Raw genomic sequence first — 25,809 nt, 5'->3', positions numbered from 1 at the left:
TATTTATTTATTTGAGATGGAGTCTTGCTCTGTTGCCCAGGCTAGAGTGCAGTGGTGCAGCCTCAGGTCACTGCAACTTCCACCTCTTGGGTTCAAGTGATTCTTGTGCCTCGGCCTCCCAAGTAGCTGGGATTACAGGTGTGCGCCACTACGCCTGGCTAGTTTTATTGTATTTTTAGTAGAGATGGGGTTTCGCTATGTTAGCCAGGCTGGTCTCGAACTCGTGACCTCAGTCTACCCACCTCAGCCTCCTAAAGTGCTGGGATTACAGGTGTGAGCCATTGTGCCCGGCCACGGCCTTTTTTTGTTTTGTTTTGTTTTGGAGAGCTAATTTGATTCCAGGGATTTGACTTAAGAACTCTTATCCCTAGCTGCTATTTTATAGTTAACATCTTTTAAAAGTGACATTTTATATGTGTATATAGATATTTTTATTAGCATTATTTTCAGAGTGAAGCAGACATTTTCAGTTGGCAGAAGGGAAAGAGGAGAGTTGTGGTTTTATAGCCTCTCTAAGATCTTCTCTTGATCAGGGGACATAGCCATTCCTTTTCATTGTTTTTTTTTTTTTTTATTCTGATGGAAGGGAGAGCATCTTATGTTTTTCTGCCTATAACTCATCTAGATCTTGTCTCACAAGACTGTACTGTCCGTTGTGTCATTCCCCAACACCCCTGGAGGTTTATGAGGATCAGCAAAATGGCTGGTTTCCTATCTAGTTTTCCCTAGGAAGGATATAGAGAGAAACTCAGGGTAGAAAAGTAAGCTGTGTCTGGGCGTGGTGACAACCTCCCAAATTCCCAAAGTTGGTGACTTTGGGAGGCCGAGGTGGGTGGATTGTTTGAGCCCAGGAGTTCAAGACCATCCTGGCCAACATGGTGAAACTTTGTCTCTACTAAAAATACAGAAATTAGCCGGTTGTGGTGGCACATACCTGTAATCCCAGATTTTTGGAGGCTTAGTTAGGCACAAGAATTGTTTGAACCTGGGAGGCAGAGGTTACAGTGAGCTGAGATCACGCTCTTGCACTCTAGCCTGGGCCATAGAGGAAGACCATGTCTCAAAAAAAAAAAAAAAGGAAAAGGAAGAAAAGTAAGTTTTTCCTCCATTTTTCCACCCCCAATTCTCACACTTAATTTATGTATGCTTCCCTTACAGGTTATATTTCTTGAAAAGACAAAAATACTACTTTGTAACTAAATTGTATCTTTCAGGGAGGTACTTCTCCCATCCAAGTACTAACCAGGCCAGACCCTGCCTAGCTTCTGCCATCAGAGGAGATTGGGCGCATTCGGGGTGGTATGGCTGTAGACACAGGGAGGTACTTATGAAGTTAATTATAAATAGTTCACTTTTTCCTACCTGTATTAGAAGATGCCATTTTCTTCACCACAATGTTTTCTGGTTCCATAGGATAACATTGGCTTTTGGAAAACTCACCACGCATAAATCTCTAGAGAGAATTTGTAGTTGGTTTGGGTTTGGATTTGTTTGTTTGTTTGAGATGGAGCCTCGCTGTGTGGCCCAGGCTGGAATGCAGTGGGGTGATCTCAGCTCACTGGAACTTCTGCTTCCTGGGTTCAAGTGATTCTCCTGCCTCAGTCTCCCAAGTAGCTGGGATTACAGGCTTCCTCCACTATGCCTGGCTCATTTTTTGCATTTTCAGTAGAGATGGGGTTTCATCATGTTGGCCAGGCTGGTTTTGAACTCCTGACCTCAGGTAATCTGCCTGCCTCAGCCTCCCAATGTGCTGGGATTACAGGCATGAGCCACTGCACTTAGCCTGTTTTTTTTTTTTTGTTTGTTTTTTGTTTGTTTGTTTGTTTTAAGAGGCAGAGTCTCATTCTTGTTGCCCAAGCTGGAGGGCAGTGGTGCGATCATGGCTTACTGCTACCTCAACTTCCTGGGCACAAGCAATCCTCCTGGCTTAGCCTCTCAAGTAGCTGGGACCACAAGCACATGCCACCATGTCCAACTTTCTTATTAAATTTTTCATAGAGATGGAGTCTCACTATGTTGCCCAGGCTATTCTGGAACTTCTGGGTTCAAGTGATCCTCCCGCCTTGGCCTCAAAATGCTGGGATTAAAGGATTGAGCCACTGTGCCTACCTAGTGAGTCAGTTTTTGCAGATCTCTTGTTTCTAGCTGTTAAGTGTGGATCAGGTAGATGTTGAAGCTCTTTGGAAGACCTGGTCAGGATCTGCTTATCAATCACTTATATCAACATCATATTTACTGCATGAGGAATGCTGTACCCTTCTTTTATCCTGTGGCTTCCTGTGCTTGTGCATTTCAAGAGTATGCCACACCAGTGTATCGGTCTCTTCTACTCCACAGTCCACTGCTTTTGGGTAGAAGAAACTTCTTTTCTCTCATACAGGTAGAGCAGATGAAATGACTGTGATTAAATTTTAAATCTTTTTTTGTTCTCTGAAGATTAATGAGCCAGAAAGTGAAGCAGTCATTTCAGATAGTTATTTTTCAAGTATAAAATAGTGTCATTCTCTTAAAGGACTGTTTTTTTTTTTTTTTGTTTGTTTTTTTTTTTTGCTTGTTTCTGAACCCAGGTAATTGACTGGTCTAACCATAACGTTTGTGATAAATTAAGCCAAATTTAAGTATCATTTTGCAGATTTATACATAAGATATTTTTAACTGGATGGATAATGCTGTAAGAACTTGTTGAACCACGTTGTTTAAGTTTTGACTGTTTTGGGTTAAATTTTGTTACTAATGCATATGTTTGAAAGAAAATTCAAATCAGTCAAGGATACCCTTATCGAAGCAGTAAAATTCTATAAGCCGAATTGACCATGATTTCTACCACAGGTGCTGACTTTCAGTTATAGTAATCTATAGATTAATCTTCAGAGTTATATTAATTATACAGATTACAGAACTGCTGTAATCTGGGTGACAGTCACTTCAAAAGTTTACATAAAATTGGATAAGTTAGTTATAAATGTTCAAGATTCAGTCTGTCCTCTAACATGCTTATAGAATTTATGGCTTATCTGTACTTACTTAGAAATGTTAATTGCATAGGACCAAAATGTTTCAAATAGGACTAAGATTATTAGAATTTCATTCTTTGAAGTGTACACTGCGTACAAACAATTTTTGAAGCCATAAGTCAGCTCTTGATGTAATTTTACTTTTATTTTTTATTTTATTTTATTATTTTTTTGAGATGGAGTCTCGCTCTGTCACCAGGCTGGGGTGCAGTGGTGCGATCTTGGCTCACTGGCAACATTTGCCTCCCAGGTTCAGGCGATTCCCCTGCCTCAGCCTCCCGAGTGTCTGGGACTACAGGCGCATGCCACCATGCCCAGCTAATTTTTGTGTTTTTAGTAGAGATGGGGTTTCACCATGTTGGCCAGGATGGTCTCGATCTCTTGATCTAATGATCTGTCCACCTCAGCCTCCCAAAGTGCTGGGATTACAGGTGTGAGCCACTGCGCCCGGCCAATAATTTTACCTTTTGTAAAAGGTAATCTCTCTTCCCAATTCAGAAAAACCTTTAGTCCTGCAAGCTGTAGCTAACTTTCTGTCTTTTAAGTTCTTCCAGACATGCGCGGTGGCTTATGCCTATAATGCCAGCACTTTGGGAGGCCGGAGAGTCGCTGCTTGAACTCAAGAGGCAGAGGTTGCAGTGAGCCGAGATTGCACCACTGCACGCTAGCCTGGGCGACAGAGCGAGACTCCGTCTCAAAAAAAAGAAAATTCTTCCACCATGTTGTAGTTCTCAGTTTGATGTAGCTCTCTGCTCTGTGCTTTCTTGCATATGAACGTTGTATTTCCCAGTGTTTATACTATTGAAAATACTACCTGGGGCGGGGTGGTCTCTGTAGAAGTAAAGACACAAAAGCTTATGCGTTGTTATATCTTAGAAGATTTAAATTCAGCTTTTAAAGCTCTTGACATTTTATTTCTTCTCTTTCAAAAAAACATAGTCATTGAAAGAAAATCTTGCAAGGTGTTGGACACTTACTGAAGCAGAGAAGATGTCCTTTGAAACTCAGAAAACGAACCTTGCTACAGAAAATCAGTATTTAAGAATATCTCTGGAGAAGGAAGAAAAGGCCTTATCCTCATTACAGGAAGAGTTAAACAAACTAAGAGAACAGATTAGAATATTGGAAGATAAAGGGACAAGTACTGAATTAGTTAGAGAAAATCAGAAACTTAAGCAGCATTTGGAAGAGGAAAAGCAGAAAAAACACAGCTTTCTTAGTCAAAGAGAGACTCTGTTGGCAGAAGCAAAGATGCTAAAGAGGGAACTGGAGAGAGAACGACTAGTAACTACGGCTTTAAGGGGGGAACTCCAGCAGTTAAGTGGTAGTCAGTTACATGGCAAGTCAGATTCTCCCAATGTATACACTGAAAAAAAGGAAATAGCAGTCTTACGGGAAAGACTCTCTGAGCTGGAACGGAAGTTAACCTTCGAACAGCAGCGTTCTGATTTGTGGGAAAGATTGTATGTTGAGGCGAAAGATCAAAGTGGAAAACAAGAAACGGATGGAAAAAAGAAAGGGGGCAGAGGAAACCACAGGGCTAAAAATAAGTCAAAGGAAACATTTTTGGGTTCAGTTAAGGAAACATTTGATGCCATGAAGAATTCTACCAAGGAGTTTGTGAGGCATCACAAAGAGAAAATTAAGCAGGCTAAAGAAGCTGTGAAGGAAAATCTGAAAAAATTCTCAGACTCAGTTAAATCCACTTTCAGACATTTTAAAGATACCACCAAGAATATCTTTGATGAAAAGGGTAATAAAAGATTTGGTGCTACAAAAGAAGCAGCTGAAAAAGCAAGAACAGTTTTTAGTGACTATTTACATCCACAGTATAAGGCACCTACAGAAAACCATCATAATAGAGGCCCTACTATGCAAAATGATGGAAGGAAAGAAAAGCCAGTTCACTTTAAAGAATTCAGGAAAAATACAAATTCAAAGAAATGCAGTCCTGGGCATGATTGTAGAGACAATTCTTATTCTTTCAGAAAGGCTTGTTCTGGTGTATTTGATTGTGCTCAACAAGAGTCCATGAGCCTTTTTAACACAGTGGTGAATCCTATAAGGATGGACGAATTTAGACAGATAATTCAAAGGTACATGTTAAAAGAACTGGATACTTTCTGTCACTGGAACGAACTTGATCAGTTCATCAATAAGTTTTTCCTAAATGGTGTCTTTATACATGATCGGAAGCTCTTCACTGACTTTGTTAATGATGTTAAAGATTATCTTAGAAACATGAAGGAATATCAAGTAGATAATGATGGAGTATTTGAGAAGTTGGATGAATATATATATAGACACTTCTTTGGTCACACTTTTTCCCCTCCATATGGACCCAGGTCGGTTTACATAAAACCATGTCATTACAGTAGTTTGTAACATTTGTAGATTGGATAGCATTTTTATGATTTGATGAGTTTCTTGGAAGGTTACTGTTTCTAAGAGTTGTGCTTTATTGCCACTGAGAGAATTCAGAATAAATTGAAAGGTGGAGTCTAAAAATTATTAGCTGTTACAAATGGAACATTTCATTATAATGTAATCACTTTGATTTGAGCAAATGGTTTAATTTTTATCCTAAAAATCAGTTAAGAATATATAAAATCCTATTTTGGCCAACTTTGTTTCTTTTCAGTATAGTTTATAATGAAAAGATCACCTTAAGTGAAATTATTTTCCTTTAATCTTTTATGTATTTATTCACTTTCGGAAGCTAGGAGTGAGCAACACAAATTTTACTCTGAAGTCAGAAGAGCTCATATATAATAATTTGAATGCCCCACCTATTTTCACTTGTCCATTCCACATAGCAGCTTAGTTATGATACTTAATACTTAATCACATAATTATCTTTGATAAAGGTAGAGGCACAATCAAAGAGGCAACTGAGCAAGTCAAATTCTAATGTGTGTACCTCATAATAATTTTTTATCCATTTTCATCTTTATATTCTGTAACATGAAACTTACCTAATCTTAAAATGTTAGCTTCACTTTTTACCTATGAAATACTTACCTTTCTGAATAAATAATAATGTGTCTATAAAATAATGAGACTGATTCTGGTGTCTTTAGTCATTAAGCAGGTATCTAGTCCTATAATGAACAAAGGTGAGGCTTCCTTGAGGAGACAAGTGAAAAATTTTTGCTTCAAAGGAGCTCACAAGCTAAGTAAATAAATGAAATTAAGGTATGGGGGCATGGTGGCCTCAGGCTGTCTGGAGATGTTTGGAAAGGCTTCTTGAGTGAGGTGGCCTTTTAACTGAACTTAGTTTTTAAAGTAGCTTTTGGAGGAGAAATGAGAATTTGCTATGCAGACAGGGAAGGGAATTTCACTTAAAAGGAAGGTTCTTTGGATGTGAAGATACACTACTTTAAGGAAGCAAGGTAGTGCTGGAGGATAAGAGATGCAGACCACGAAGGGACCCATTTTATGCTAAAGGTTTTGTCCTGTAGGACATGAAGAACCTCTGAAGAATTTTCAAGGTGGTGGGATAAGATTATATTGTATTTTAGATTACAGTAGTCCCCCCTTATCTTCAGGATATATGTTCCAAGACCCCCACTGGATGCTTGAAACCAAGGATAGAACATAATTCTATATATAATATGCATGAATTTCTTTTTCCTTCTTTACAGTCTCATACATAGGTTTGTTCTTACCATAGATCTTACCAATCTCAGCATACTTTTGTTTCTCTTGAGAACCTTCACCCTTTCACTTAAAGGAAGTGCTTTATAGCTTCTCTTTGGCATATCCAAATGCAAGCATCACTATTGTATTTTGGGGTCATTATTAAGTTACTTAATCATCCTTAATAATCCTTATCTTAGGGATACTTGAACACAAGCACTGTGGTACGATAACAGTGTATCTGATTAACAGACTGCTACTAGGTGATTAATGGGTGGGTAGCGTAGATACATGACAAAAGGATGATTCCCACCCCATGTGGGATGGAGCAGAACTGCATTATTTCATCACATTACTCAGAACAGGCATATAATTGAAAACTTATGAATTATTTCTTTTTTTAATTATTTGAGGTGGAGTCTCGCATTGTCAGCTAGGCTGGAGTGCAGTGACACGATCTCAGCTCACTGCAGCCTCTGTCTCCTGGGTTCACGTGATTCTCCTGCCTTAGCCTCCCGAGTAGCTGGGACTACAGGCGTGTGCCACCACACCTGGCTAATTTTCATATTTTTAGTAGAGACGGGGTTTCACCATGTTGGCCAGGCTGTTCTTGAACTCCTGACCTCAAGTGATCTGCACATCTCCGCCTCCCAAAGTGCTGGGATTACAGTCGTGAGCCACTGTGCCCTGCCTAAAACTTACGAATTATTTCTGAAATTTTCTATTTAACATTTTCAGACCACAGTTGACCACAGGTAACCAAAACCTCAATCACAGAAAGTAAGCCGTGGATAAGGCGGGACTAGTGTATAGGCAGCAGCCTAGAAGATTGATGGGAAAGGTGTGATGCTAGAAGGTGGTCAGCACAATACAGACATGAGCTGATGAGCATCTAAACTGGGACAGTAGTAGTAGGAGAGGAAAGGAGAAAACATTTGGAAAACAGTAACATTGACATTTCTTGTGAAGGAGGAGAAAGTAACTGTGACTTCTAGATTTCTGGGTTGGGTCATCTGTTGGATAGTAGTACCATTGAGATAGGGAATTCAAGGTTTGGGGCAAGGGTAATTGGAGATGAGAATTGTGTTTGGAGGTAACTACTAACATTCAAGTGGAGAGGGTTAGTTGGCAGTTCTATGGTCATCTCTTGCCGAGACTGTATATCAGACTCCTGGGAGAAGACCAACATCTACGGGGTTGTAGGGAAGGCTAAGGACAAGAGTGGGGAGTGGTATCATGAAAATCCAAAGGCCATCTCAAGTAAAAGGAATAAATGTGTCATGCTTTTTAAAAAGTTGATGTGTGGAAAATGTTTTCCTGGCTTGGAAACTGGGCGGCCAGGGGATGGCAGTATGGACTTCCAGTGAAGTAGTGACGGAAGCCTGATCATAGACATTGAGGAAAGCGGTGTAGGTGTTGTGAGCTTTTGCTGTAAGAGAAAAAGTTGAGACTTTTGTTTTGCTTGGTTTGTGAGAGATGTGTATGTATTTCTGCTGAGTGATAAAGCCAACGGGGAGGGATTGATTTTTATAGGAAAGGAGGAAAAATAATGGAAACACATCTCATTATTTTATTGTCACATTTCTTTTCTTTGTTATCTTTTGAGTGTTTCCCCTTTTTGCCAGTAGAGTTATTGTCTATTTTTTCTTTCTAGAGGACAAAAAAACTAATACAGACTCCTTTATTTTTATATGGATATACTAGGATTATAATTCAAATATTTAATATCTTTTTTCAGAGTGTTCAGATAATAGATTAATGGAGAAAACATTTAAAATTGTTTAAAATTTAAATACATTGAACTCTAACATAGATGAAAAATGTGTTTACTGCTTTCAGTCGACCTGATAAAAAGCAACGTATGGTAAATATTGAAAACTCCAGGCATCGAAAACAAGAACAGAAGCACCTTCAGCCACAGCCTTATAAAAGGGAAGGTAAATGGCATAAATATGGTCGCACTAATGGAAGACAAATGGCAAATCTTGAAATAGAATTGGGGCAATTACCTTTTGATCCTAAATACTGATTCACAATTGAGTTAAATTAGACAACTGTAAGAGAAACATATGCTTTGTACAATGTTTGGTATTGAAACTAATGAAATTATCAAGATGACAATGTCTTTTTTTGTTTCTAAGTATCAGTTTGATAACTTTGTATTATTACTCAGAAGCATTAGTTAAAAGCCTACTAACCTGCATTTTCCTGTAGTTTAGCTTCGCTGAATTTTTTTTGACACTGGAAATGTTCAACCGTAGTTTTATTAAGGAAGCCAGGCATGCAACAGATTTTGTGCATGAAAAGAGACTTCCTTTCAGTGTAAGAGCTTAAAGCAAGCTCAATCATACATGACAAAGTGTAATTAACACTGATGTTTGTGTTAAATTTGCAGCAGAGCTTGAGAAAAGTACATTGTGCTGGAATTTCATCATTAACATTTTATAATCTTACACTCACTTCTTGTCTTTTTGTGGGTTCAAGAGCCTGCTGACTTGTGAAGAATTTGCTGCCCTCTTAAGAGCTTGCTGACTTGTTTTCTTGTGAAATTTTTTGCACATCCGAATATTGTCGAAGAAACAATAAAACTACACCATGAGGAAAACTAAAGGTCTTTATTTAAAATCTGGCATTGTATTAACATGTGATTTTATACTATGTGGTATTTTATACATTTCCTCAGTAGTGATATTTGGTAAAGCAGTTCATATAGTTTTTTTCTAAGTTCCATGAATCTTACCCAGTGTTTACTGAAGTATTTAAGCAGCATCTGAATATTTCCACCCAGCAATGTTAGTTTATCTCAGAAAGTTCAGAATTCATCTTTGTGTTGAATTTCCCTTTTAACTTCCGTTCATAGACATATACGTGACTTCCAATTCGACCCTCCGGCAAGTGAGTGTGGAAGAAAACAGCAGTTTTGTTATAATTGCTTGAAATTAGGAAAGCACTTATTTCCTAGAAGCAAATAAATGTTTAAGTAAATAAAGGCTACGTTTTGCTGAGTACTGTTTCAGTCAATTTTAGAATTGCCTATTCTAATTGTTCTCTACAACTTTTTGCTTAATAACAGAATTAACTTATAGGAAGTAAAATACCTTGATAGTTACAGAACTGGGGCTTATTTTGACTAGAGAAAAGACTAATTATGAAATGTGGGTTGCAACAGACCATAAAAAAAGGTTGTATTATCTGTTTACCTGAGGGTTTCCTAAACCTGGGATACAATTAAAATACTGAGATTTCCTCTTTTTCATGTTTACTTACCTCTTCCAAAATGCTGAAGGTGATCAAGTGAGTAGGCAGTGATGCATCGTCATGAAACTCTCTATGTAACCAGTTTAAGGGATTTAGGTAAAATACATCTGCTTCATCAAGATACTGACTTTTTCCAGTCAGGTCTGGGGGGCACTGGAGAAATCTCATGGGTAGTGGGCAGTGAACATGGCTATGAAAAGAAAAGTTACCATAAATAAATACAAGTAAAACATGAAAGTTTTCATTAATCTTAAGATAAGTCATTTATATACTTAGCAAAATGTGAAATCTGAATCCATAAACTGTTGCAGTTAAGAAGCAAGCCTTTAACTCATTTTCTCAAAAATAAAAAACATGATTCTCATACCATGTACCTATGCATCAGCAGCAGTATAATCTGCAAGCCCAAACTAGCTCATAGAACTCCATTTCAAGGAGAGAAGTAGGTCAGTAGGGGGACTCAACATTCTGTAGCATTGGTATTCTGTTCCAGAAGCGTAAATGGTCTTCAGGACCAGGTAAGTTTACTTGTTAATAGTAAAGTAATTCTCCATAGGCGTATTTGATAAAGTAGGAAACTGGATTCTTTCTCTCTTCCCTTTCTGCTCTGATAGGGGATGGATCACATGCTTACATGGCAAGTTTTGTTTTTTTTGGAGACAGAGTTTCGCTCTCGTCACCCAGGCTAGAGTGCAATGGCGCAATCTCGGCTCACTGCAACCTCCACCTCCCAGGTTCAAGCAATTCTCCTGTGTCAGCCTCCTGAGTAGCTGGGATTACAGGTGCCCGCCAGCACGCCTGGCTGAGTTTTTGTATTTTTTAGGAGAGATGGGGTTTCACCATGTTGGCCAGGCTGGTCCTGAACTCCTGACCCTCAAGTGATCTACCGCCTCGGCCTCCCAAAGTGCTGGGATTACAGGTGTGAGCCACCGCACCCAGCCACATGGCAAGTTTGAAGTGTGTGTGTGTGTGTTTCTTATATATTTATATAAGATTTAGAAGTAGAGAGCAACATATGTCCATTGATTAACATCCAAATAAGTAATGGTTTTATCGTGGCATAGAAAGACTAGAGTAGGTCGGGCTCAGTGGCTCATGCCTGTAACCCCAGAACTTTGGGAGGCCAAGGTAGGTGGATCACTGGAGGTCAGAAGTTCAAGACCAGCCTGGCCAACATGGTGAAACCCTGTGTCTACTCAAAGTACAAAAATTAGCTGGGCATGGTGGCATGTGCCTGTAGTTCCAGCTACTCAGGAGGCTGAGGCAGGACAATACTTGAACCCAGAAGACGGAGGTTGCAGTGAGCTGAGATCACACGTCACTGCACTCCAGTGGGCGACAGAGCAAGACTCTGTCTCAAAAAAAAAAAAAAAAGTATAAAAAAGATGGATTCATTTCTAATACCAGTTATGACAATTTAAGCCAGTTACTTAGGTCCTGAAAAAAGCCATGTTTATAACTGCCTTAGGAAAAATTAAACCTCACTGATAACAAACATTTAAAATTTCCAGTTAGAAATGAAGTTAATAATTATGCAGGAGGTTTATTTTATTTATGAAATGCATACAAATTAAATGTACACAAGACCTAATAGTGATTTATTTATTGGAAATGAAGGTCTTGTTTCGAAGGGAAGCAGAAATTCCTCAGAAAAAGCTGCCTGCCTTATATAAAAGCTGCCGGCCTACTGTAGTCTTTCTTTGCCACAATAAAACCATTACTTGTTTGGATGTTAATCAATGGACATACGTTGCTCTCTACTTCTAAGTCTGATGCAAAATAGGCATCAGACTTTTTCCTCTGTTGTGTGCTTTGAAAAGGTGTGGAGAACTTGGTGAACTGTACAAAGCCTAAGACATCAGCTGACTACAAGTATGTATAAAGAACATCTTGGTACCTTTAGGATTCCTGTTCTCTGCAGTATTACCCCTAATGTGAGCACAGAGAATGAATGTCCCTGTTTTAGCCACGTACACATATAGTAGGGAATCCTTACGTTGAAAGGATACCTGATGTCTTTCATTTAGCCTGTGGTTTTTGCTAGGATCTCAATTTCTAAACTGTATATTAATGACTGGCATTAATGATTAGTTAAGTAGGAGTATTCCAAGTGTTAAATTCTCCTAAAATGATAACCACAGTGATTAAATTAATTGAACGTGCATATGAGACATTAACTCCAGATTGTTTAAAGCCAGACTGAGTTACAGATTTTATTTATTTATTTATTTATTTATTTATTTATTTATTTTTTAGGCATAGTCTCGCTTTGTCGCCCAGGCTGGAGTGCAGTGGTACAACCTCAGCTCACTGCAACCTCCGCCTCCCTGATTCAAGCGATTCTCCTGCCTCAGTCTCCCGAGTAGCTAGGACTACAGGCATGCACGACAACACCTGGCTAATTTCTTTTGTATTTTAGTAGAGTCAGGGGTTCACCATGTAGCCCAGGCTAGTCTCAAACTCCTGAGCTCAGGCAATCTGCCCGCCTCAGCCTCACAAAGTGCTAGGATTACAGGCGTGAGCCACCACGCCCAGCCTGGTATATAATTTTCCATAGGAAATCTGGCTCCTTTGCCCCTGTACCATTATTGGGTAATTGGTAACTAATACAGCTTCCTGAAATACAAGGACAGGACAAAACGGATGTCCTTCTAAAGGCCATATATAGTTGAGGCAATTTTAGTTTATTTCCCAGAAACACTTAATTCAAGCATTAGAATATCATCTAGTTGCTTTCCCTAATTTTTATAGGTGAGACAACTGATGTCCAAAGAGATTAAAAATCTAGTTTAAAGCTGGGCATGGTGGCTCACGCCTGTAATCCCAGCACTTTTGGGAGGCTGAGGTGGGCGGATCACCCAAGGTCAGGAGTTCGAGATCAGCTTGACCAACATGGAGAAACCCCGTCTCTACTAAAAATACAAAATTAGCCGGGCATGGTGGCACATGCCTGTAATCCCAGCTACTCAGGAGGCTGAGGCAGGAGAATCACTTGAACCCAGGAGGCAGAGGTTGCAGTGAGCCAAGATTGTGCCATTGCACTCCAGCCTGGGCAACAAGAGTGAAACTCTGTCTAAAAAAAAAAAAAAATTCTAGTTTAAGATGAGGGCAATAGTCCAGTAGTAGATCTGGACTAAAATCTTATGTTTTAAGTTTAATTCAGATTATGTAAAGATGTATCACAGAGATCTGTAGTAAGGTAAGTAATACATAAGTTTCTTTACTAAGAAGACTATCAAATACCTACAAATTGTTTTATACTGACTTAAATCAGAATTAAGTGTAAGTAAATTGTTTTTAAAGAATAATAAAGTTTATTTAAAAGGTCTTCTTTGACACAGTTCAAGTGGTTTTTAAAATCCATCAGTGAATAAATATGAGTGGGAGTTTAAAATTTATCATTTGATCAATGACCAATTAATTCAAATCCAGGAATCTGAAAGGGAATTTTAAAGTAGTCAGTTTCAGTTTCTTAACAGCATATAGTGGAACATCTGTTATTACCTGTAATAAGGAGTAGAGTGGCAAGGCATCATTATAAATATTGAAGCTGAAGATTTATTGGGATTGTTGTAACAAACTTTTTGAATATGACTCATAACATCAAGAGTACCTCGTTGATGAACTAAACCAGTATAAAGGGCGAGGAACAAATTTGATAAAAACAGGAAACTCAGAGCTGGTTTCTTCCATGTTTTCAGGTGGGTTAGTGAGTATCCTATATGAAGATAGACATATTGAACCTTAACACTGACAATCTTTCATTATGTTAACTGCAAATACATCTGTAATTTTTAATGGAAATAACATAAACTGTAATACTGTTACGACAAATAAGACATAAGCAGTAAGTCACATCTCTGACCATTCACTACTATTGTCATCTAGGTCTTGACTTTTTCTAGTAAAAGGTATTGAGGTATAGTAGGAAGATTATGGTCATGGAGTCTAGGAGGTCCAGATTTGAATTCCAGTTCTAGCACAAGTTGTTTTACTTTGCTGATCATTTCGATAATAGTACCTTTTTCAAGTGTTAGAAAAAAATGTCCAGTGCCTGCCCTGGTACATAGTAGTTGCTAAATAAATAGGACTTTAAATTATTCCATTTACCTACCTCTTTAATCTCCCAAGCACTAATAATTGGTATTTTAGTGTGTAATATGAGTTTCAATAATGTGTTCTCTTAGGAAAATAAGCCATTGGGCACCTGGGAGATTTTCCATAAGTATCTGAGTGCTATGTCTTACTTTTTTTTCCCACTACAGTCAGGCAACTTGAAGATGCCGAACAATTTTTCTTTTTTGATTTATGAAAGTGATTATTCTGTGGGGCAAAACAACAAAAAACCAAAGCAAAAACCAAGTTGAATGAATAGAAGGGTATAAAAGGATAAGTAAAAGTCTCTCTCCCCTCTGATAGTCCTTTTCTTCAGCAACAGCCACTGTTAATGGACATATTAGGATCTACTGAGAATACCAAGAACAAGCCTTTCCACTGGAAAAGATTAAGCTTATTAGTAAGCATGACATTTTGTTCATAATTTACATAGATTCTTTTTATAGAACTAGATAATAGTTCTTTTTGAACTTGGGTATTCTTCATCCAAACGGTTTGCCCAAAATGTTAGTACAATACTCAGTGGGGCCAAGGCAGTGTATTTTATTTTGTTCCTCCTATAAATATGTTAATGACATACACGGTTCATAACTCATGAGTTGGAATATCACATATCCATGTCACCTAGTACTTTTTAATCTACTTGAAATAGTTCTGATTAAGTAATAATCTGAAAAGTTGTGTGGTGAAAAATGTAGCAAGAGTAAGAAAACTAAGCCTATCACTTAAATCTACATTTATAAGATGTTTGAAATGATAAAATGAGGAACCTACTAAAAGGAATGATAATTGGAATTAGCTTTATTTGAAATAAAATAGCTGAGATGAGAGGATTGCTTGAGGCCAGGAGTTCAAGACCAGCCTAGGCAACATAGTGAGACTCCATCTCTATAAAAATAAAAAAATTAGCCAGGCGTGATAGTGCGCACCTGTAGTTCCAGCTACTGGGAAGGCTGAGGCAGGAGGTTCATCTGTGCTCATGAGTTTGAGGGGACAGTGAGCTATGACCACGCCACTGCACTCCAGCTTGGGTGACACCCTGACTATGAAAATAAAAATGAATAAAATAGGGCCAGGTGCAGTAGCTCACACCTGTAATCCCAGTACTTTGGGAGGCCAAGGCAGGCAGATCACTTGAGGTCAGGAGTTCAAGACTAACCTGGCCAACATGGTGAAACCCCATCTCATATAAAAATTAGCCGGGCATGGGGTCAGAGATTGCAATGAGTTGAGATCGTGCCACTGCACTCCAGCCTGGGCAACAGAGCGAAACTCTGTCTCAAAATAAATAAAATAGGATTCTAAAAGTTCAACCATCTGTAATAACCCCAGTCAGATCCAGCAGATCCCCAAATATAAGCTGAAGCACTTGACTTGGGTGGTAGGCTAAAACACCACCTACTTTAGTAGGCTCAAATACAAAAAGCTACATTAAAGCCTTGTCTTTGTCTGTCTGTACTGCTATAATGGAATACCTGAGGCTGGCCAATTTATAAAGAAAAGATGTTTACTTGGCTCATGGTCCTGCAGGTTGTACAAGCATGGCACCAGCATCTACTGGTGAGGGCTTCAGGCTGCTTCCACTCATGGCAGAAGGTGCAGGGGAGTCCGTGTGTGCAGAGATCACATGGTGAGAGAGCAGACGCAAGAAAGTGGAAGGTGCCAGGCTCTTTTTTAACAGCCAGCACTCAGGGGAATTCTCAGGAAACCTAATAAGGAGAACTCACGTATTACCCCAGGATGGTGCCAAGCCATTCGCGAAGGCTCCAACCCCATGATTGAAGCACCTCCCGTTAGCCCCACCTTCAACAATGGGGATCAAATTTCAACACAAGGTTTAGGAGACAAACATCCAAACTACAGCAAGCCCATCCTACAGCAAGGCCCTAGAAGATACGGTTTGTTCTCAGTTATTTGAAGATACTTATAAGGTGAGCATGTGTAAAGTGATTCACTTAATAATTTGTTCATTCAAGGCCGGGCGCGGTGGCTCACGCCTATAATCCCGGCACTTTGGGTAAAACTCTCTCTTTTTACTAAAAATGCAGAAAAAAGTTAGCTGGGCGTGGTGGCGGGCACCTGTAGTCCCAGCTACTCGAGAGGCTGGGCAGGAGAGGCGGAGCTTGCAGTGAGCTGATATTGCGCCACTGCACTCCAGCCTGGGCGACAGAGCGAGACTCTGTCTCAGAATAATAATAATTTGTTCATTCATTAAATGTTGAAAATTTTTATTAGAAACTGTGGCACTGGGTCAGGCGCAGTGGCTCATGCCTGTAATCTCAGCACTTTGGGAGGCCAAGGCGGGCAGATCACGAGGTGAAGAGATCGAGACCATTCTGGCCAACATGGTAAAACCCCATCTCTACTAAAAATACAAAATTTAGCTGGGTGTGGAGGCACATGCCTGTCATCCCAGCTGAGGCAGGAGGCAGGCTGAGGTATGCACCTGTAGTCCCAACTGAGGCAGGCTGAAGCAGGAGAATCACTTGAACCCGGGAGGCGTACGTTGCAGTGAGCTGAGATCACGCCACTGCACTCCAGCCTGGTGACAGAGCAAGATGCCATCTCAAAAAAAAAGAAGAAAAAAAAGAAACTATGGCACTAGGAATACAATAATACAGGTGGGTGATACAAAATGAGAATACTTGGTGATCAAGACTATGAAAATAGCACTCTGGGTAGAATGCTGGAAGATAACATGCTTGTGTTTCTAGCATCTTCAGCACTGGTGAGACAGGGCGTCTCTTAGGTAATGCTTGCCTTACATGATGGTGGCTTTAACTCTCTGAGCTTAGCTCATTTTAGGATGGATCATTTTAGTGAGAACTGAATCTCCGTATTACTTAGAGAAGTAATATAAAGAAAATGCTGGGAAGAGAAGGAGCAGCTGAACACTGCCAGGGAGAGTCAGCTGATAGCTTAGTTTTCTTGGGGACAGTGGATACTGAAACAGTTGCCATTCAAAATTGTCTTCAACAGTATTATGGATCAGAGGAGCTTTTGTGGAATATTCTGGGAGCCTTACTACATGTCACAGTATTATTTCTAAGAAAAAAATATTTCAGGTTCCAACTTAAAAATGAGGTTTGGAGATAAAGCCTTATTTAAAATAGAACTATCTTTATATTATTATTATTTTTTGAGACAGAGTCTCGCTCTGTCACCCAGGCGGGAGTGTAGTGCCAAACTCGCTCATTGCAACCTCCATCTCCTGGGTTCAAGTGATTATCCTGCCTTAGCCTCCCGGGTAGCTGGGATTACAGGTGTCTGCCGCCATGACCGGCTAATTTCTGTATTTTTAGTAGAGATGGGGTTTCACCATGTTGGCCAGGCTGGTCTCAAATTCAGGTGATTTGCCCGCCCCAGACTCCCAAAGTTCTGGGATTACAGGTGTGAGCCACAGCACCCAGCCAGAACTGCCTTTATTTACATGTTTAGCATCCTATAAGCATTACTAAGCATTTGACATATAAAGAAAATATCTTTGTAATTTCAGTTCTCATCAAATGACTTGTGCACATGTTAGAAAAGAACCTAACTTTAGAGTTATATTAAGAGTCCTGAATTTAAGGCCTCTGAGGGGTTTTTAAACCTTGTGGCACTGAAAGCTTCCAAAGGGGATTTCAGAAATGAGTTGCTAAAGGAAGGGTTGGAAAGATTTTCCAGTTCCAATGCTAGACTGAGTGAACCACAAGAGAAGCCTAAGGTCCACCATTTTCTTATAGACAAGTACTTCTGTTTCATCAATATTTAAAATAAATGAACAAGATTCCAGTAGGTGACGTCCAGTAAGTCTAATTAATGGCACGCACAAATTTGGAGATGCAGTTCTCACTGAAATAATCCACCCTCAAATGACCTAGCTTCAGAAAGTGATCATCCCCACCACGTAAATGATGTGAATCCGAATCGCTGAAGATTTAAGACTTCGTATGTACCCCAGTGACTGAAGTACAGGTCCCTTACTTTCACATAGTAACAACCCATTGCTAACTGGGTGCTAAACATCATCCCTAAATACTTAATTTGCTCCTATTATCTGGACCTACAAAAAGATAACCGAAAGTGGGTATACAGAACATTTCTGGAAGAACTTCTTAAGAAAGTGATAACAATAGTTACCTCTGGGGAATGGGGCTAGATGACTTGAGGATGGCACACTAATTGTTTTTGTACCATCAGCATTTATTTTCATAAAAAAAAAAACACTGGGCTCCTATCAGATCATGTTCAACAGATTACTGTTACAGAAATGTTTACAATCCATTACGTCTCAGTTGACTACTCTTCAGGATAAAATCTAAAAACCTGAGCATATAAGAAGATACTTCATGAGATGGTTCCTTTATAAAGCCATATCTCTTAATCATCACATATTATTTAGCGTGATATACACACTTTCTAAAATTTTGGATATCCAGCGTGGCACTCCGTAATTTCCAGCAATGACTAAGTTCCTTCTTACCAAGGTAAGGTTCATGGTAATAGAGAGGATGGGAGTATCTGAGACTGTAGATTACTGTTTCCATCCTGGTTTTGACAAGAATTATCAGGAAACCTAATGTTAAGAAAAAAAAATCCCTATCACATTTTACCAATTAGAGATCTGAGTTATTGTTTCTATTTTTAAATAATCTCTGAGAAAGCTTAGTTTCACTGTTTAGATGAGAACAACAAAAGGTGGTTCAATTCTGGAGTGGGACATACAGTAGAATGAGGCTGGGAAAGAGAGACTTTGAACTATTAACCATAATGAGGGTACTGGGCACAGATGAAGGTATCAAGAATTTTTTTTTTTTTTTTTCAGACAGTCTCGCTCTGTCACCCAGGCGGGAGTGCAGTGGTGCCGATCTTGGCTCAATGCAACCTTCACCTCCAGGGTTCAAGTGATTCTCCTGTCTCAGCCTCCCGAGTAGCTGGGATTACAGGTGCGTGCCACCACACCCGCCTAATTTTTGTATTTTTAGTAGAGACAGGGTTTCACCCTGTTGGCCAGGCTGGTCTCAAACTCCTGACCTCAGGTGATCCACCCACCTCAGCCTCCCAAAGTGTTAGGATTACAGGCGTGAGCCACCGGCAGCTGGCCAGGAAGAATTTTATGTTGCTACCTTGTTAAGGAAGTAAAGCCATCTTTTCATCTTAGATAGAATTCAATAGTTAATGCCTAAAACAAAGACCTTTAAGTGGCATTATAAGTGTTATAGAGATATTGAGGTAGATACCAAAATAACCAGCTGAAAGAATGTGTAAGTGATTGTTTTTGGGGAGAGGAAATAGAAGGGAGAGCAGGGGAACACTTTTTTTTTTTTTTTAATTTTTGTGGAAGGTCTTCTGAAATAATGTACATATGCAATTTTGATAAAAAGATTGGAATATGGGGCCAGGTGTGGTGGCTCACGCCTGTAATCCCAGCACTTTGGGAGGCCAAGGCAGGTGAATCACCTGAGGTCAGGAGTTTGACACCAGCCTGGTCAACATGGTCAAGCCCCATCTCTGCTAAAAATACAAAAATTAGCTGGCTGTGGTGGCGTGGGCCTGTAATTCCAGCTACTCTGGAGGCTGAGGCAGGAGAATCTCTTGAACCCAGGAGGCAGAGGTTGCAGTGAGCCGAGATTGTGCCACTGTACTCCAGCATGGGCGACAGAGCGAGACTCTGTCTCAAAAAAAAAAATAAATAAATAAAATAAAGATAAGAATATGGAAAAACAAAGTGGCCCAGTAAGAGAGAAGTCTATATTGGCCACCACTGTGGTAAAAACAGATAAGCAGACACTCAACTCAGAATCAGTAGTGGGTGCTGAACTCTATCAGCACAAGTGAGAGATTCAATCTAAGAACCGAATTAGTGTTGCTAAAATATCACCTTTCTTTTACAAATAAGGAAACTGAGGCACATTGTTAAACAATTCACTAAAGATGAGAGCCAGTCACAAACTACATTTTCTAGAGTTGAGTCCTATTTTATAGGACTAAGAGAAATTCAAATTAGGCAAGAGAGGTTACTGTAGATTGAAAAAAACAGCTGCAATTATTTTTCTTCCTGTGTCCCATCCCACTATGAGGCTGGCATTTATTTCCCCACCTCTTGAGTCTGACCTGGCCCAGTGACTTGCTTTGATTAAAAGAATGTGGTGGAAGTGACAGTGTGCAAATTCCAAGCGCTTGTCTCAAAGGGTCTTGCATATTTGCTCCCTCTCTTGGAACCCGGCCTACGCCAAGTGAACAAGCCCTAGCTAGCCTATTGGAGGAAGAGAAAACTCAGAAGAGCTGAGAAGACTTGGCCTACAGTTAGTTGAACCCCAGACATGAGAGCCCAGCCTAGGTCAACAGAGGTATCTACCCAAACTGCAGCTGATGACGTTTGTTTAAGTGAGCTCAGTGGAGATGAGAACTGCCCAGTTGAAATATAGACCTGTAAATAATAATAAATGGAGTTTTAAGCCACTACAGTTTTGAGGAGGCCTTTTACACAGCAATGGCTGATAGAGTTGTCATGTTTATATAAAAATAGGTTAAAACAAGTCACACAAAAGCAGCATATGGCTGAAATGTGTGGTATAACTCAAGATTTCAAGTAGTTAGGAAAGATTCAAACTAGGTCTCTAAAACATCAAGAGCTCCAAAGAGAACTGTTCTAAATGTCCGAAGATTCTGTCTAGGTGAGATCACTAGACAGAATTGATCCTACTGTTGGAACCTCTTGGCATTAAAGAGCTCTGACCGTTAGGGGAAGTGCAAATCTCCTAGGAATCAGTTTTTTGACCCACTCTAGAACCTTAGGTAGGGGGTGGAGCATCCTGTGAGGAGATCAAGGGGTTTTCTAGGTCGCTGTCTTTTAGGAATCCGTCTAAGTAGACAGAGGATGGAAGAAGGGGTGATTCTCACCTATTAAAAGGGGATCTCTTTATCCCTCATCATCATTTTATCTCAATAAACTGGGAATAGGCCCTGGTTACAGGGATCTTGCCACTTAAAGATTCAATCTTTCAGACTGGGAATGAGGATTCAGACAACTCAATCTTCAGGTAAATACTTGGTAAAGAAACAAGACACAGAGGAGGAATGCTGGAAAAATCTGGTTTATGAAAACAGAAATCAAACCAAGTTACTAACCAACCTCCCCATCCCCTTCAGGCACACAAAAACATTTGCCTCTGTACTCTGGCAATGCTTAATTATAACACACACTCAAGTGGCTATAAAAAAACCCAACAAAACAGAAACCATTTTAACATCTGAATAGTGATTTATGAACAGATTTCCTCTGGCAAATGGGGCCAGCTATTCTTAAGGCTTGCCAAATAGCTGTTAGATGTCTATATTTCTGTATGTGCCTGCATTTGTATATGGTTAGAGTGTAAAGTAATGACAGACTAAGGCTTTGGTTTCAGAACTTCAGATGTATCAAAAATACAGATTTTTATGTTTGATTTTATATTTGTATGTTTATCTCCTTAAATCGAAGAGATTATACATCTCAGATCTGTAGGAGTTGATGTATACTTGGTCAAACACTGCTTGACTCAATGTTTTTCTTTTTTTTTTTAAGTAAAAAGTTTGAAAACTAACTCCCTAGGTTTTTTCCAGCCTCCAGTTCAATTGGCTAGTCATTTCTTCTCTCCCAACGTAGTGATTTTTTTTTAAGGTCTTAATATTTGAAGGAAGCCAACAGTCATTTATTCCGAATTAAACTTGAAGTTAATAAAGTTTCAATTCATAATTTTTCCAAACCAACCAATGTAAAAACCCAGATTTTCCTGAATTGAGTCATGTAAGAATTTTTGTAAGTGACAAAAAAAATACATGTTAAGACTGTGGAAAAATGGAGAAAAGGCTTGAAATAAAATCAGGAGTTAATTACTTAAAAAATTGCATATGCCAGGCTGGGCGCAGTCGCTCACGCCTATAATCCCAGCACTTTTGGGAGGCTGAGGCGGGTGGATCACCTGAGGTCAGGAGTTCAAGACCAGCCTGGCTAACATGGTGAAACCCCGTCTCTACTTAAAATACAAAAATTAGCTGGGCATGGTGTTGCATGCCTGTAATCCCAGCTACTAGGGATGCTGAGGCAGGAGAATTGCTTGAGCCCAGGAAGTGGAGGTTGCAGTCAGCTGAGATCGTGCCACTGCACTCCAGCATGGGCGACAGAGTGAGACTCCGTCTAAAATAATAATAATAATAATTGTATATGCCTTAGAGTTTTAAAGGTGTAAATGTTTTGTGTGTAAAAGCATTAAAAACTAGTTTCAACAGCAATAAATACATTTTTCCTTTGTGAAAATGAAGACCCTTACAGTTTAACCATAAACTTAAAATAGCTAATCTAAAACAGACATTAACTTTACGTTTTAGTGAGAAACAATACCACCAAATAGAAACACCACCACCAAAAACTGCTTTGGGTATTGGATATTTATGTGGGTGTTTTGTTTGTTTGTTTTTTGAGAGACGGACTTGCCATACTACCCAGGCTGATCTCAAACTCCTGGACTCAGGCGAACCTCCTGCCTCAGGCTTCTGAGTAGCTGGGACTATACGTGCACACCACTGCACTGGGCTAGGATCTTTATGTTTTTATCTCACTTTAGAGGATATAGGAAAAAAGGTATTTGGACTACAAAAAGGGAATATTGCAGTAAGATAATCTGTAATTAAGTAATTCCTTATTAACCTAGTTGAAAATAAAAATAGTTTAATGAGGATGTGTTGTCTTTGGACTATTTCTATATAATTTATTTTCTATAACAAACAAAAGCACTTACCACAGAACACCATACAGAATGGTAAAACTGGATAAATAAACCTGAATTCTTTGTGGCTCAACATGCTATAATAAAAAGAAATATTAAAAATATTAATTATCATGTTATATGATACATTGAGAAAGTAATGTATTTAATATAAAATATATTTAACTTGATCTATTTATTTTCGAAGTACTCAGACTGAATTTCTTGCTTCAGGAATTAGTCTCATTTTTTAGTTATAAGGTGATTATGAGATGGTAAAACTAATCATAAAATATGATGTCAATTTGAAATTACAGAGTACAGTTACATTCTAAAAACGGGATTTCTATTTCTATCCAAGTAAGTAAAATTAGTCAAATTTGGAACAAGGATACATCATTTTTATTTTAGAATGTATTTCTGTGGTCCTTCAATTTAAAATTTTGGTGGTATTGACTGATTGATTGATGATTGATTGACTGAGACTGGATCTTGTTTTGTCACCTAGACCGAAATGCAGTAGCACAATCATAGCTCACTGCAACCTTAAATTCCTGGGCTCAAGCAGTCCTTCTGCCTCAGCTTCCCAAATAGCTAGGACTACAGGCACATGCCATCATGCCCTGGTAATTTTACATTTTTTTCAGAGAGAGGGTCTTGCTATGTTGCTCAGGCTGGTCATGAACTCCTTGCTTCAAGCAATCCTCCCACCTTGACCTTCCAAAGTATTGAAATTACAGGCATGAGTAACTGTGCCTTTTTTTTAAAAAACAAAAAAATTAGTCCAAGTTCTTAAAAATTGAGTGTAATCCTTATTAAGCAAACTACATATCTAAAGTATTCACTCTAGTGCCTCCATAATTACTACTACTTGTATCTTCTAAGATAATTCCCACTAACAAAAGTTAATGGCACCTCCAAAAAATAAAGTTTACTTTTTGAAGAATTTGATTTGATTTCTTGGTAACATAAAACATTTTAGCCTTTTGAACAAATAAAATCTTACCTATAAACAAGCAGTGTCCATAGCACAGTCACCAAAAGTATCCGGTGTCTCTTTGGTGCTAGATAGCAGCCATGAATAAAGAAGGGTAAGTGAGTACCCAAGATAACTGGAAATCCTTGACTGAAGTACCAGTGCCATGGATGAGAACCATAAAATGTTCCCAAGTTCTGCAGCACGTTAAATTTCAAAAAATTAAATTGAACCAGAGTCCACTGGCACAGTTGAAGGAAAAATAAATAGAAATGTGTTAGTGCCAAGTAGTAATGTTTGGCATTAGGGAACTGACACAATTTTGACATTAAATCAGAACAAGTCTTAAAACCAGGCAATAGTTTACATTAATTATTTTTTTTTTTTCGTGCAGTGGCACGATCTCGGCTCACTGCAAGCTCTGCCTGCCAGGTTCACACCATTCTGCTGCCTCAGCCTCCCGAGTAGCTGGGATTACAGGCACCCGCCACCATGCCCGGGTAATTTTTTGTATTTTTAGTAGAGATGGGGTTTCACTGTGTTAGCCAGTATGGTCTCGATCTCCTGACCTTGTGATCTGCCCGCCTTGGCCTCCCAAAGTGCTGCAATTACAGGCGTGAGCCACCGTGCCCGACCTAATAATTTTGACTAATGACTATATGAAATCCTTCTTGTTATTTTTTCTTCTTTACGTATTAATGTGTTCTTTGTTAATTTGTAAAACTAGGTTTTTGAGATTCAAAGTGAGATTCAAACTTACATTTTAGCAATCTAAGTTTTTTTTTTATTTCAATAGTTTTTGGGGCACAGATGGCTTCTGGTTACACGAATAAGTTCTTCAGAGGTGATTTCTAGGATTTTGGTCCACTCATCAGCGAAGCAATGTACACTGTACCCAATATGTACTCTCTATTTTTCACCCCTCTCCCACCCTTCCCCACCCCGCATCCCCAGAGTCCATTCTATCATTCTTATGTCTCTGCATCCTCATAGCTTAGCTCCCACTTGTAAGTAAGAACATATGATATTTGGTTTTCCATTCCTGAGTTATTTCACTTAGAATAATGGCCTCTAGTTCCATCCAAGTTTTATATCTAGTTAGAGATAAGGAGGATACTAGAAAAATTTTTTGGACTGTGTGTGGTACTTTACAGTATCACATTACCTGTTAAGATAAAGCTTTGAAAACATTACAATTTGAATTACAGCACAAAGCTGACAATAATGACAAACAGCAACAACAGGTAACATTCAGTGCTCACTTAATAATTCCCTGCCTTAAAATGTACTCTCCTGAATATTAACTAGGAATACTAATTCTTTTATGTAGAAAGCACAACAAATTGAACCAAAGGCTTATTAGGATATGCCTAGAAGTCTTTTGTAGTGTATCCCATAGCATTTAAAAAATTGTTTGCCTCTGTTCTAAAGTATTAATGGATTAAAAATAAAAATAGCTGTTAGCTTAATATACTTTTACTTACTTGGCCAAAAAAAATACGATCAATCATCAGAGACAAACTCAAAGTAGCAAGGCTGAAAAACAAAAATAGAATAGTGATTCACATTTGCAGCTTGCTGAAAATCCACTATTAGCATATGGCTTTGTATGTGCCTTGCATCAAAAGCCACTATAAAAATGCTTTACAGTTTCACCAACTGAATATGGATTTACACATTTTGAAAGGTATCTGTTGATAAAGATCAGTAAATAAGATTATATAATTAATCAATTAATATCATAAAAATATATTAATATAAAGATTATTGAAAGACTACTGCAGTGTAACAAATTACCCCAAAACTTGTTAACTTAAACTATGAATATTTACCATTTCATAGTTCCTGGGGATCAATAACCTAGGTGTTGCTTAGCTGTGTGCCTCTGGCTCGAGGTCTCTCATGAATTGTAGTCAAGCTCTTAGCAGGGGCTACAGTTTCATGTGAAGGTTCAATTGTGGGTGGAGAGATCAGCTTCCAGACTTGCTCACATGGTTGCTGATGGGGCTAAGTTCCTCAACATATGTCCACCTCCTTAAGGCTGCTTCATGACATAATAATTGGCTTAACCCAGGGT

General features: G+C 38.9%; 2 protein-coding genes across 28 annotated transcripts in view; one reads left to right on the top strand and one right to left on the bottom strand.

Annotated features, from left to right (window-relative positions):
- CCPG1 (cell cycle progression 1) overlaps nt 1-9,658 on the top strand; it is a 50,727-nt gene extending 41,069 nt beyond the window's left edge. For 11 of the 21 annotated variants that reach the window (XM_045395490.2, XM_045395487.2, XM_073995834.1 and 8 more), the window contains 2 exons: nt 3,954-5,359; nt 8,493-9,658. In XM_045395490.2, the coding sequence (XP_045251425.2) occupies nt 3,954-5,359; nt 8,493-8,682 (1,596 nt within the window). In that variant the 3' untranslated portion in view covers nt 8,683-9,658. Of the gene's footprint in view, nt 1-3,559; nt 6,068-8,492 lie in introns of those variants that run through there. The other 10 variants (XM_073995838.1, XM_045395489.2, XM_073995840.1 and 7 more) reach the window with 4 other exon arrangements.
- Nucleotides 9,250-25,809, bottom strand: part of PIGB (phosphatidylinositol glycan anchor biosynthesis class B) — a 37,658-nt gene continuing 21,098 nt past the window's right edge. For 2 of the 7 annotated variants that reach the window (XM_065547948.1, XM_073995846.1), the window contains 6 exons: nt 25,217-25,268; nt 23,763-23,974; nt 22,790-22,854; nt 13,416-13,629; nt 9,921-10,101; nt 9,250-9,611 (listed from right to left, as the gene is read on the bottom strand). In XM_065547948.1, the coding sequence (XP_065404020.1) occupies nt 9,447-9,611; nt 9,921-10,101; nt 13,416-13,629; nt 22,790-22,854; nt 23,763-23,974; nt 25,217-25,268 (889 nt within the window). In that variant the 3' untranslated portion in view covers nt 9,250-9,446. The remainder of the gene's footprint in view (nt 9,612-9,920; nt 10,102-13,415; nt 13,630-22,789; nt 22,855-23,762; nt 23,975-25,216; nt 25,269-25,809) is intronic. The other 5 variants (XR_012414984.1, XR_012414985.1, XM_073995847.1 and 2 more) reach the window with 5 other exon arrangements.

The sequence above is a fragment of the Macaca fascicularis genome, chromosome 7 (assembly GCF_037993035.2).
Source record: "Macaca fascicularis isolate 582-1 chromosome 7, T2T-MFA8v1.1".
Taxonomy (NCBI): domain Eukaryota; kingdom Metazoa; phylum Chordata; class Mammalia; order Primates; family Cercopithecidae; genus Macaca; species Macaca fascicularis.
This window is presented reverse-complemented; position numbering and strand designations above follow the sequence as displayed.